Source organism: Balaenoptera acutorostrata, chromosome 12 (genome assembly GCF_949987535.1).
Source record: "Balaenoptera acutorostrata chromosome 12, mBalAcu1.1, whole genome shotgun sequence".
Lineage (NCBI taxonomy): Eukaryota > Metazoa > Chordata > Mammalia > Artiodactyla > Balaenopteridae > Balaenoptera > Balaenoptera acutorostrata.
Genome location: NC_080075.1, coordinates 71,066,760 through 71,080,196, shown reverse-complemented (window position 1 = coordinate 71,080,196; position 13,437 = coordinate 71,066,760). Strand labels below are relative to the sequence as shown.

Here is a 13,437-nt window from a genome sequence, read left to right as displayed (position 1 = left end):
CAATATCCTATTTTTACATGGGAGAAAAGAGGCCCACTGAAGTGGCATAATTTCTTTGCTCGTAGTTTCTGAGGGGCTATTTCCAAAGGATAATGTATATACTAATAAAAGACAGAATAATATTGATATCTGTTCCTTCCTTAAGGAGCTTCTGCATTTAGAGATGAAGGGTCACAGGACATGGGGGAGGAACTGTTTCACCAAGTGAAAAACAGACTAGGGATATATTGTAAAATTGACACCTATGAGGGTAAGAGGGAAAGATGAAAGGAAGAAGCAAAGAATGCAGACGGGGGACACAAAATATTAAAAGTGGCAAAAATCCATTTTGAAAAGTGATGAGATGTGAATGGTGCTGGGCCCTCACATTCCTGGCTCCTGACATGGCCGAGAAAATACCCCTCCATGCATTTTGGAGGCAGCATTGGTATTTGGCAAAGTTGAAGCCAAAGATGAAAACCTAAGCATTAGTTGCAACCAGAGGTTCTCACCTCTGCGCTGTTGACCTCTGACATCCAAGAAGCCGTCTTGTACTGAGCCTCTTCTCTAGAGCCATTACCTACAGGATTACCATGTTCCAAACAGCTATAGACACTATAGCGGTCAATGACCGCCACCTTGAATAAAGAGATTACTGACTCCTTAATGGCCTTTGCTATTATTGATTGAATCAACTGATATTAAAAGACAGCTACTAGCCTACATCTGGCATATATTAAACCCTCAATAAAAATCTGTTCAATAAAGAGAGCATCTGCAAAATTATTTTGCCATTAAAAGGGTCCTTCCTTCTTGAGGAGGTGGGGTCCTGGGACTGAACGACGTTTTCCTCTGTACCCACGAGTTTCATTTCCATGACAGACATGGCTGGCCCAGGCGCCCATTCTGTCCTCTGAGTGTGTGTACCCATCATTACCTCATGTCCTTCTATCCTGATGGTCCATGGAGCCACTGAGCCCCAGGGATGGCAGGAAGTGAGCACAGAGCGCTCGCCTGATTCTGAGTGCCCAGCCGGGTGCCTGCACGCAGCAGGTCATCATCAGGTACGCCCGGACAGACTCGAGGACTTCAAACAAATGAATCAGGTGGACTTCAGGCCTTCGAGTCCAGTGAGTTCCACAGCCTGGAGGCGCAACTCTGCCCACCCGCTCCTCAGGGTGTGTACCTCTCCAGCCCTGATGTCCATCAGCCAGTCCCTCCCTTCTTCATCATGTGTAGGATTTGCTGATATTAGCCCTCCTCGGTCCACTTCCAAATCGCACTCCTTTCTCACAGTCAACCTGACCCCCACTCCACTGAGCTGGGTTTTGTGGTTCTGAGAATCCATGCAGGACACCCAGCAACCTCCTCCCCACCTCCCCACCTCCCCACCCCTTCCACCACGGCCAGAAGTTGCTGCTACAAACACATTTGCATGGGGTCACTTTGGAGGGCTGTGATCCGACATTTTAAATCACCCATCGTGGGCAGTACCTCAGGAACGACCAGCTCACCAGAGATGAGTGGGTGTGTAAAGGGGTAAGGAGGAAGACTGGGGTGCTACCAGGACCTGGGGGCATGGTTGGCAGGGAGAGCCACACAGAAGAAGAGCAGGGTCAAGGGTTAACGGGCAGATTTGGTGACGGGGATCCTGACCTGTAGAAGCGGCTCTCCCAAGCACAGTCGACCTTCTCCTGGCTGTGGGCATCCCTCGGGCGGTGCCTGCAGCTAGAGGTCGGAACTTGGCAGCAGGCTCCTGCTCTGAGCCTCCTTGGGGTGGTACTGGGGCTGGAGGTGGTGGGAGATATCAGTGATCCGCCTTTCCTTGCTGGTGCTTCGTTCTTTGAGACAACATTCAAATCCTCTTTCATCATCAAGGGAGAGAGATGATACCTTTGCCTGCAAGTCCTCGGGCTTGCCAAATGAAGGGTTCCCAGATTCCCTTTACAAGGAGGTCACAATACTTTCTTGTCCTCAAGCCCCAGGAATCTCCAGTGGGAAAGCCAGAGCTATGCCTCTGCCCAAAGTGTGATACCATGTGTTCCCTGTTTGACGTCTGCCAGAGGCACTGCTTCCCAGCACTGCTCGGCCTTGCTGGGTGCTGGTGGGAAAGCCAAGGCTGGTGCCCAGACCTGGCAGGGATGCCTGCATAGCTGGTGGCAGTTGCTGTGAACAACCCACCCTCACCTTGGCACTCGGGGCTTCTCAAAGGGGACCATCAGGATAAACAGCACAGCAGGCTGGAGAGAGCATGGAATCAGGAGCCAGCAGGCCTGAGCTCTATCCCAGCTCTTCCGCTTCCTGCGCGCCTCGGCAGGTCACATGACCACTCCGAGCCACTGTTTTCCCGTCTCCAGAACGGGGTGAGATCTGTACCACCTACTTCATAGGGTGGTTGTGAGAAACGTGAAACTCTGGGGAGGAGGATGATAATGCAGATGAGGATTATCACGAGGCGGGGTTAGTTCTCGCTCCGCCTCCCCTAGCCCCCTTCCTCCTGCCACGTGTGCTTAGGTGCGTACACACTTATCTCAAGGAGTTAGATCGGATTCCTCTTAGATGCCGAGAGAGGCTTGCGGGAACAGTGTGGAGGCTCCTAAGGATGCGGTCTCTAAACTGAGCCTGAGTGAAGGCGTGGGCTGGAGTAGGCGTGACCTTCCGAGCTTTGCGCCACCACCTGGGGTCCTCGTGAGGAGAGAGTGTTCCCGTTCTGGGCTTGCCGTGGCAGAGCGGTTGTCAGTCTTCTCTGCTTTCCTGGGGGTGGGGAGGGTACAAGTCTTCCCCGTGGTCCTCAGAGTCCAGTGGCAACTAAAGGAAGTCAGGTCCTAACTCAGGGGTCGGCTCTGCTCCAGTTTCCAGGGTCCAGGCCTCTTGAAGACCCCAGCAGTGACTGGAGTGGACAGCTGGACTCCGGGATCGCCCAGTGTGCTGTGTTATATAAATGATCTCTGTCTGAGATGTTGTAGCCTAGCCCGAGGAGTTCACGTTGCAGATGCTGAGGTTAGAGGGGGTTGGCTGTCCTAAGCAGGTGGTCCAATGGCCAAGCAGGGCTGGGCGTGGGTGGGTCCACTTAGGTTTCTTCACTCCCCCAAGCTCTAGCCCTTTAACCATAACATGTATGCAGCACCTTCCTAAATACCCCAGCACTCGACTTTGATAGTAAAACTACAAGGTCAGGATGTCCGCATTTGAGAGATGAGGACAGTGGGGCTCAGAACGGGCGGATGCAAAGTGACCCGCCCCAAGTCAGTTGGTTGAGTGAGTGACACAGCCGGCATGAAAGTCCCCCCACTGTGCTTGTCCCTAGTTTGGTTTTCCACAATCAGCAGGCCATAAAAATAGATACAGCCTGGAGAAGCTGTTGCACAAGCCTTGCACAAACTCCCTGGGGCTGGGCTTGGCCATCAGCCACCTTCTGTCCCCTCTCTCCCGCCTTTCCCCCAGATCCGAGCCCGTGGGCCGACTCCCTCGGTTCCACTGAGTATGTTGCTTCCCAGGCTGCCCACCCTGGCTCCTTCCGCCCCCCGGTTCCGTCCTCCGGCACAGCTACTGGGAAAGGCTGGTTCTCACTCACCGGACGAGGGCGCGTCTCTCGGAGGAAGGACTTGAGGTCTCCTCCCGCCATGAGCTCCAGCAGGATAAATCGGGGCAGGGCTTGCAGACTCACCCCGATACAGCGCACGATGTTCTGGTGGTTGAACTTGCTGCAGAGCAGAGGGGAGTAATCGAATTTAACTCAGCTGAGTCTGGGAAAATCTTAAGTGGGCAAAGCCGGGTACAGAGTTATGCTTTCAGAAGCCACATTTTGTAAATGCTTTCTGTAAATGTGGGAAGCAGGCGTCCCAGGCTGGGCCTAAGCAGAGGACAATCTGGTTGCTGAGCAGCTGGAAGAACCAGAGGTCAGGGCTGGCGGGAGTTCAGTCTGCTTGAAAGAACTTGCTTGGAGGCGGTGGGGTGGAGGAGGGACTTGGGTGAGAAGGTGGGGCGGGGGGAGGGGAGGGCTTCGAGGCTGGGGCACGGACTGCTGGCCAGGATTCACGTTTGGGGTTTGGGTTTTCAGAGGAAGGCCTCAGGCGGAAGCTGGAGGAACTGCTTCCCCGAGGGACTGCGTGAGACCTGCCCGGTGACCGTGTGCGGAAGAGAACAAGGAAGAGGGCCACGGGCTCCCACTGTGGACTCCTCATGGGGGCTCTGAGATTCGGGTTTTCTTGTTAACGTGATCCTATCGGGACACGTGAGGCAGCGGGGCCAGGGAACTCCACGTGGGTGCACGCGCGCAGAGGTGACACACTGGGTGATAGTACACCCAAATATAATGCTGCTTAGTTACTGCCAAGTAGGGAGATGGAGTGATTTGGGTCTCCTTCCATCTGCTCTTCTACTTTCCAGGTTTTATTCAATAATCACATATTACATGCTCAATCAGAAAATACGTCATTTTTAAAGCAGGAGCTGAGCCTGCTGCTATCCTCCTATGGACCCTGCACACCACACACACTGCTCTGGACTCGTTCCCTCTGCCACTTCTGTCAAGGGGAGACCTCGGGCCGCCCCAGCCTTCAGGATGTTTGAGGTTCCCCAGTGCACCAGGAGGCCATGAGCCTGGCCAGATCTCAAGGTCCAACATCCGCTGTCAGAGCCCCGGACACTGAGACTCCCAGTGGGGGGGCCCCAGATCCACCAGTTGAAGGGTCAGGCCAGCTGGGTGGACCAGGGTGGGCGCCTTCCATCACTTGGGGGCCCATTTCCTTTACACGAGAGCTGAGAGCTGGGGTTGGCAAAGCACCTGGTGGAAGAGATACCTGGAGGAGGATTGTATCTTCTACTGTCAACAACCAGCATGCTCTGTTTCTTAAGAAAAGGGGGAAAAGAACCAGTGGATGACACAGGGATGCTGGTTGAAGGCGGAGTGATACCAATTGGATTCTTTTTCTAAGACAACCATCTGGGGGCCGGTTCCACTCTGGTAAGACGTGCTAAGAATTCACGGAGTCTCCTGTTGGAGAGGGAGGGGTACGCTGCAGGACAACCCTGTTTCCCTCAGAGACGTGCCTGTTAGAAACATCTCGTGTCCCTTACAGGCTTGGGGCAGTGGTGTGGGGTGTCTCCCTGTGTCGGTACCTGATGATCAGGGCTTCCATGAGGAAATCCAGTTCGTCCTGTTCGGAACACACCTCAGGCAGCGTCTGGGCACAGAAGGGAGGGTGGGAAGGAGAAGGAGGCTGTGAGCCGCAGAGGTCAGAGGCTGTCAGCAGAGAGCCACGCTTACAGAGACCCCTGGCCAAGGTCAGGCCCACGAGGGAGCTGCCTCTTACCTTTACAGCCACTTGCAGGGGGCTCGGGTCGTTGGGCATTCCAGACACCTGACCTTCATACACCTCCCCAAACGCACCGTGGCCCAGACCCCTGTGCAAAGAGAAGGCGAGATGAGACAGGGGCACATTTAGTGGATGCACACGGGAGCCAGGGGGTCACGCACACCCTCAAGGGCAATGCCCTCAGTCTGGCTTTGCTCGTCGGTCCTGGGCCTCCATTGCTTTACCTGGCAAGAAAGTTTCCAAGCCAGGATTCAGGACACTGGCTGGATATTCCTTCTGTGAACACTTACTGAGCCTCTAATATTTGCCAGGGACCTAGAGGGGACTAAGACTAAGGCTGCCAGGGAGGCTTGTGCTCCCTGGGGCCGGGGCTGAGGGGCATAGACAGCTGGCAGACACCCCCTGGAGTGTGTTTGGTGAGTGACAGACACGTGCACAGGGTGCTCTGGGAACTGGGAGTGGGCAGGGGAGCAAGACTTGGGGAGGGGCACTTGGGTGGATTTTGAGGAGAGCCCCATTCCTCCCATCTAATCCCCCTCTCATTGTACCAACCCCATGTGTATATGGGGTGTTGAACAAGCAAACACCCCCCCCAATGGCCCTGAACACTGAACCTTCTCCCCCTGGGGGGACTGGGGGTGCCCCGAGGGGTGGCTCTACTGGCTTCTTGCTGCCGGAGGATTTCGTGGTGCAGGGATGACATCCGGCCCCCTGGAGCTCTCCCTTCCCTGCCTCCCCCACACCCCCCGCTGCCCCCCAGGACAGTGATGGGCACTCACCGGATGAGGGTGATGTTTTTCCTGGGCACCTCCTTCAGGTCACTGATGGAGGAGGTCTTGCCGGCAAAACAGTAGTTGGGGTTGTAGTCGGTCATGATGGTGGAGGTGCGGAGCTTGCTCAGCTTGTACTCGGGGCTCTGCAGCTCCATCTGCATGGCTTGCAGCTCCTGGTGCTTCCGGCGGTACACTGCAGACACATGGAGGTCAGCGCAAGGTGGCCCGGGCCAGGCAGCCAGCCCACCTCCTCCAGGAAGCCTTCCTGGATCTCCAGCTCCTCCACAGGGATCTAAATCTTTCCATCACACTTAGTCATACCAACAAAATGATTACAGACGTGAAAGCGTACCTTTAACTGAACGATGAAAGTAAATGTAAAGCTTAAAATCATATGAATGGAAAAGATTTATTGTATCATGGAGGGGCAGAGACACATTAGTTTGGGTCCTCTGAGAAGCAGACCCAAGACAGGATTAAACACGCAAGGATTTTATTAGGGGAAATGCCTGTGAGAGATAATTGGGAGGGAACCCAGGAAGGCTGGGAAGTCACCGTACTGTGTTGAAGGTCTGACCCCATGTGAGGGAAGGTTGAGCAAAGACCCTAGACGGCCATTCAGTCTAAAGAAGTTCCAGCAAGCCTCTTGCTAGGTTCTGGATCCGAAGTCGGCTGTCAGAGGAGTCCCATATCTCCAGGAGGGGGTCTGCCTTAGCAGCTCTGCTCTGCCCAGGTGCTGGGTCGGGCAAGCATGGCAATGGATTTGAGAGTACAGCTGGGGCTCTTGGTCACCTGTGTCTCCTACAGTTGAAGAACCGCCAAGCCACATAGCTGGAGACCGTCACAGAGTGAAAGGTCTCTAAACTGGGTCTAAGCTGGTGCCTGAGGACCTGAGTTCTAATTCTGCCTTTGTTACTTACAAGCTGTGACACTGACAAGTGACACGTGACCTCTTTGGATTCAGTCTCCTTCTCTGTAAGCAGGGACAATAACTTCTGCCCTGTCTCCTAAAGCCCCACTCCCCATTCCCTAGGCTTGTGATAATGAAATGAATTCACCAACATAAAATGGTTTTGGAGGGAATTCCCTGGCGGTCCGGTGGTTAGAACATGGTGCTCTCACTGCCGGGGCGTGGGTTCAATCCCTGGTCAGGGAACGAAGATCCCACAAGCCGTGCAGTGCCACGAAAAAAAAAAGAAAGAAAGGAAGAAAGGAAGAAAGAAGGAAAGAAGGAAAGAAGGAAAGGAAGGAAGGGAGGAAGGAAGGAAGAAAGGAGGAAAGAAAGAAAGAAAGGAGGAAAGAAATGGTTTTGGAAAGTTCTAAACAGCTCTCCCAGGACAAGTGACCACTAGCACTGTTACTACTACGTGTGAGAACATTCTATATATAAGGCAGACTCCATGGGAGGTGATTCACAGGGCGGGGCCAGGGCAAGTGAGTCAACTCCTGTGCGCTCAGTTCCTCCTCTGTGAAATATGCCAACCGTGATCATAGGGCTCTCTGAGGGTTCGGTGAACTAAAATGTGTCAGTCACCCATCGTGCGGTAAGTGTGCAACCAGTTAGCTCTTGTCATCCTGCTCTCTGCAGGACGGCATCACGGGAATCACATTAGCTGCCAAAGCCCTGTCCACCCCCAAATTCCCTTGCCCTCGAGGGGCTGGCCTGAAAGTGCTGCCTGGAGCTGAGCCTTTCCTTCTGCTTCCCCTCAGGTCCCTGCCCACCTGTCCCGGGCATTTCCAGCAGGAAGAGCCTGACTGGACCATGCAGAGCCCTCTGCGACCTGCAGGTCAGCACCCCTTGGCTCACTGGCCTAATGGGGAACACTCAGAAACCAGCTCTGCATTCTCTGCATGGAGTGGGGAAGGGCGGGCTGGAGGCGTGACACAGGAAGCGAGCCAGACTAGAAGAGCCCGCTGAAGCCCAGGTCTGATGAGAGCTGAAAGTGAGGTCTGGGGTGGGGCTGACCTTTAGCCACGGTGCTCTCCTCTGAAGAGTGGCCCCTCCTTGAGCAACCAGGAGGCTATGCACAGGGCTGAGGTTCAGAATCGGGGGCTCCTAGGAACCAGGGATGTGCAGGGGTGTGGAGTGAGGGGGCCTTCTGTTTTGGCTTGGCTTGGGCTGCCCTCATCACAACCCATCCAGAGTGAAACCTCAGCATCCATGGCACAGCCTGAGATGCTATTCTGTTCTGCCAGATCTGCCTTCCCTGCCCCGCTTTGGAAGTGCTGGGGCTCTGGGACACTCACCGATCATGATGCCGGAGAAAGCCAGGACGAGGGCGGCCACGAGGGCAGAGGTCACGACGGAGAGGATCAGCGAGAGTGGCAAGTGGGGCTCCGGGGTGGGTGACACTGGAAGACAGGTCCCCACGGGGCACCGATGACCACGTGGATTCTCCTCTGAGCTGGCCCCAAGTCAGAAAGACCCTCCCCAGCCTTGGACACCTGGACCACCATCCTTTTCAGAAGATCAGGGCATGAAGCAGGTTTGTCCAGGTTTTACAACTTTCAACAGTAGCTTTTGTGGGGAGGGACTATGTAAAAGGGATAAATATCAAAATCTGGACATTGATCCAAAACATCAAATGTGCATGACAGGATGAGGATGAAAGGTGAGCCAACAGTGGCTGTAGAAGAGATTCAGGCACCTGAGATGACGACAAACTCAGTACGACCCAGTGACAGAGTGTCCTGGTCAGTTAAGACTCTGGAGGCTGAATTGATTCTCTGTCCGCGAGCGCACCGGGCCCGGCGCATGGGAGGGAGGGCCCAGGTGCACGCTGGCATCGACCACACTGAGGCACCGTGCCTGGGCCCGGACACTGCATTTCAAAAGGGACGTTGACAACTGGAACACCAGGATGGGGAGGAGGCATAAACCTGTGTCCCATATGAATGGATGGAAATGAACGGGTTATTTAATCTGGAGAAGACTTGAGGAGGAGGACGGCAGCGCTGTGTTCAGATGCCGCGCCTGAAGGGCCACTGTGAGCAGGGAGCCCAGGAGTGGAAGCTGGAAGGAACGGGTCTGGCTCTGTAACTCCCCGATGGAACGCTGTGCCTTAGGAGTACTGAGGTCCCTGGCGCTGGGGTGGCCAGTGGAGATGGGCTGGTCCCCTGGTGGGGATGTGGGGGTCACATCCGGGATTAGGGGTGGGACTAGGTGACTTGCGACTCCTTCCCGAGCCGTGACCCACCTTTCACACACAGGTCCCTCTACCCATCGTCAGAGCACTGGTGCTGGGGGCAGACAGGGGTGTCAGGAAGTTTACAAAACTGCATCTGAGGTGTCCCAGAACCAAAGAAACCAGCTGTGGCTCAAGCTCTGGGCTCCCTCCCCCACCCCCTTACCTATGCAGGAGACACCGTCCTCGGCCAGCACTGTCCCGTGGTCGCAGAAGCAGATGACCTTGTGGCTCTCAGGGTCCATGTGGCACTCATCTACCTCACAGTGGCTGCAGTTCAGGTAATGCTTGATATTCACTTCCCCGTGGCCCTCCATCACTGGTGAGAAGGAGGGAGGGTCAGCCTCGGGCGGAGGCCGCCCTGCACCCCACCCCCAGGCTCTGCGCTCTGTCTCCAGCTGGTCAGGGTGGGTTCTCTGGTCCCTGCTCCTACCTCCCATCACCACTGGGAGCGCTGCCTGTGCAGGAAAGTCCAGGGTGCATCTGGAGAGGGGAACTCAGACAGAGGACAGGCAGGCAAGTGGGAGGGTCCACATGAGGGTCACTTAGGTTGGCTGCTACAGGTACCGGGCCTATTACTGTTGCATTTTCTAGGGCTGGCCAGTCTTCTCCTTCTGTGTCCAAATCAGATCACGCATCCTGATTTCCAGAAAACTTGGTGAGATGACCACTAAGAAGACTTGCCTGCAAGGGACCCACGATCACACCTTTGTGTCCTGGACTCACATCAGTAGCCCTGGAGTTCTAGCTGGAGGGAGAACTGGCTTAAGGAAGCTGGCTCTGCCACCTGGCAGAGGGGGTACCTTTTAAAGCCGGGGTGTACAGGATGCCCAGTGGATTGATGAAGGAAACTCCATCCTCCCCGTCCACCTCGGGGTCATTGTTTGCGGCTGCATTGCCACCTGTGGCAAACCAGAGGAGAGTTTAACGCAGAGAGGTGGGTGCCCAAGTCTGGACACACGTGCGCATCAGCAGGGCAAGCAGCGGGGTCAGGGAGGGGCCTCGAGGGCGGGGCGGTGGGGAGGGAAGGGAGGCTCAGGGCACAGGGGCTGCACTTGGGGCTCGGCTCAGTAGAAGCCTGGTGTGTGGGCCACTTTCTCCTCCAGGTCCGGGCCAGCTCCCGCTGGGGCGTCTCCACCACTCTGCTGGGCACCCCCCCAGGAAGCAGTCCATGTTAGCAAGAGTCAGAAGAGTTCTAGTCTCCCCAGGCTGGGTTGGCCCCTCGGCCCCTCTTCCAGGACTGGCCAGGCAGTAGCACCGAGGAGTAGCTCTCCTGTCCCATCCGGTCAGGGTTGGGGCAGGGGGGATGGGCCCCTGTGCCTTTAGGCTCCTGTCCCTCCTTTCAGTGGGGGTGGGGTTATCTTTGGGCTCCTCCCCTTGGGCTCCTCCCACCCGCCCTCGGCTTGGAAAAGAAGAGCATCTGGTCAACACGAGCATCTCACACACAGCGTAAAGCAAAACACGGACAGCACACCACAGCGCGTGCATGCATGGTGTCCTAGTCTGTGGGGAGGCCCCTCAGCTTCAGAAGGCTCTTCTGCTCTGCTCTGAAGCCCAGAGGGGAGCTGGGGCCCGGGACCAGCTGCCTGCTGAAGGGCTGGGCCGGGGCTGCCGCAGCTGCCCTCAGGACACGCACCCACCAGCAGGGGGAGCGGCGCCCTTCTGGAAGCTGGTGGGCTGGGGCAGGAAAGGGAGTGTGGGGAGTCCACGCGGCTGGAAGCCGCACTCCACGTCCTCAGGGAGCTGGCTTGGCAAGGACTCAGGCCAGGCCATCCGAAGGGAGGCACGGGGTAGAGGCGTCTGGCCTCCAAGGCTCTCATACCAGTGCGTCCTTGGGGGAGGCCCAGAGAAGAGGCTGGGAAGCCAAAGCCCCTTTAACATCGGCTTTGGGGGAGATCAAGAATCATATGGGATCTTGATGCTGTCCTATCGAAACCTCGAGGCAGGATGCTGGCTCGAAAGCCAGCACCCTGCCTCTGGCTCGTCTGGGGGTGCTGGGAGGAAGGCGTGCACGGTCACATCACAGTCCACACTGGGGGCGGGCCAGGGGCGTGCAGGCAGGGGCCGGGGAGAGGACAGGGGGGTGAGGTGCCTAGGACTAAGAGGGGAGGGCAGTGACACCTTGAACACGAATCATCTTTACCTATGTATCCTCCGCCTCCTCCACCTGAGGAGCACCCCCCTCCACCCCCTCCGAAACCCCCTCTGGTCTCCCACCCCCACTTCTTCATGGCCTGGGGGCAGGAATGTCCTCCGGTGGCACCTTCCAGCAAAGACTTTCCAGACCAGAGCAAGGAAGTGTTATCATTCCAGCCACCTCCACCACCTGCGGGAAGAGACGGAGAAACGCCTAGGTGAGGGTGTCAGCTGGGCTTGGGCGGCTGCTGGGCCTGGCGAAGGAGGCAGGACTCGGTGTCTCCGAGGGGTGCTTGCCCCTGTCCAGTGCCCAGGGGGTCTGTCCTCAGTGGGGCCTGGGGCCTTCAGAGTCCACGGCCGAGCGTGCCCTTTGCCCGAGGGAGACCTGCTCTGGCCACAGTCGTGCACATCCCGATGGGAGCGCCTCGTACCCCAGCTTCTTGTCAGGCCTCTGGCTCAAAAGCCAGGGAGTGTGCTCGGTGAGGGACGGGGGAAGTGGAGGGGACAGGCAGCACGACTACTAAACTTGTGCCTCTGCCTTCCCTCTATGCCTGCCAACTCCTGAAGCGCCCGGCCTTCATTTCATCAACTGCTTCCCATCTCAAAGAACCAGGACCAACTGTCAAAACCCTGCCGAGGTCACGGCAGTGAAATTCCTAGCAGGAATCCTGGATTAAGGCACCAAATAACCCAAAGTGCTTTAATTGGCTACTAGGTAAGAACTTCCCCGGTCTGAGACTTGGTTTCCTCACCTGTCACTTGGAGATAATGAGACGCCTCATGGGGTGGATGTTAGGATCAAAGAAGACAGGGAGTGTATGAAATGTTTTACAGACCGCCAAGTGGAGGGATGGTTGGGTGTTTGTGAGGCAGGACACACACAGGCAGAAGGCCTCACACTCTGAAGCTCAGGCAGTGTCTTGCCTGCCTGCTTCTAAGGAGCTGCTCCAAGGTCAAGAGCAAAGAGAGCTGGGGGTGGAGGTGGTGATACTCTGGCTACAGTGGCAGCAGCTGGAGCTGTGCTTCCCAACGCCTGGGCCTGCTCTGAACTCTTGCAAACGAAATGTTCTTTACAGAGCTAGGTTGAATGTTAACTGTATCTTAAGGCCACAGGCAGACCACAGTACATCTCTCCCGAGGCCCTGGAAATTCCAGGACGCCCACCTTGTCTCCCCATATTGTTTTGTGTGACATTTCAAGAGGCAGTTTACTCCAGAAGACCCCAAAGCCCTTTCTGCTCCAGCATATTATGGGAGGTGGGAACCGGGAGAAACAGCTGTGCGTGTGTCTGCTGGAACCGTAAGGGTTAACCTGCCCGGAAGGGTCCTCTGGGAGAACTTGTGGCCAAGGTTCTTCTGCACCCAGAGGGGTCAGCAGAGGGACATCTAGGTGGGGAAAGCTGCAGACAGGGATGACTATGGTGCTAGAAAGAGGGAGACAGGTTTCAGGAAATGAGGTCGAGGTCAGGAAGAAGCTTGGGTCTGGAACAGAGACAAGCAGAGCTGAATTGAGGCCCTGGACAAGTTGTGAGGACCTTCTGTCAGCTTCGGAAGCTACAGGACTCCAAGTGTTTGGCCTCCCTTTGCCAGCCAGAGGGTGGGTATGGGGCCAGTCAAGGTGGTTGATGTCACGTGGTGGAGGGAAGGCCCCTCAGCGCCATTAGCTGGAAGTGGGCTCTGCTGGCTATTCGGGGCCACGAGCTTAGTGAATAAGTTAGGATGAGATGGGCCTGATACCAGGTCTGCCCTCCTTCCCCTGCCCGGAGAACCCTACCCTTGAGTCCTGCACAGTCCCCAGCTAAGTTGGTTTCCGACCCCCACTCTATGTTGCAGCCTTCAAGCAAACGTGTGGGAAAGAAAACAATGGGCGTAAAAATAAAAACAGCAACAACAGTGTTTTAAAAAACGGATTAAGTACGAAACAGTTTGGCCATCTTGAGAAAAAAAATCCACCAACTTTCAATGAGCTTGTTGACCCTTCTGTAAAATGAAATGATATGTTTGGAAAACCCTACAGGACTGTTTTGAAAAGCACATGTATAATAGA

The 13,437-nt window shown here is 55.8% G+C and overlaps 1 protein-coding gene across 1 annotated transcript in view; it reads right to left on the bottom strand.

Moving 5' to 3' along the window:
• ALK (ALK receptor tyrosine kinase) overlaps positions 1–13,437 on the bottom strand; it is a 726,132-nt gene that overhangs the window by 19,526 nt on the left and 693,169 nt on the right. The window contains exons 17-24 of the mRNA XM_057557895.1: positions 11,399–11,581; positions 10,059–10,157; positions 9,422–9,574; positions 8,318–8,422; positions 6,077–6,263; positions 5,295–5,385; positions 5,101–5,165; positions 3,554–3,683 (exon numbers count right to left, since the gene is read on the bottom strand). Of these exons, the coding sequence (XP_057413878.1) occupies positions 3,554–3,683; positions 5,101–5,165; positions 5,295–5,385; positions 6,077–6,263; positions 8,318–8,422; positions 9,422–9,574; positions 10,059–10,157; positions 11,399–11,581 (1,013 nt within the window). The remainder of the gene's footprint in view (positions 1–3,553; positions 3,684–5,100; positions 5,166–5,294; positions 5,386–6,076; positions 6,264–8,317; positions 8,423–9,421; positions 9,575–10,058; positions 10,158–11,398; positions 11,582–13,437) is intronic.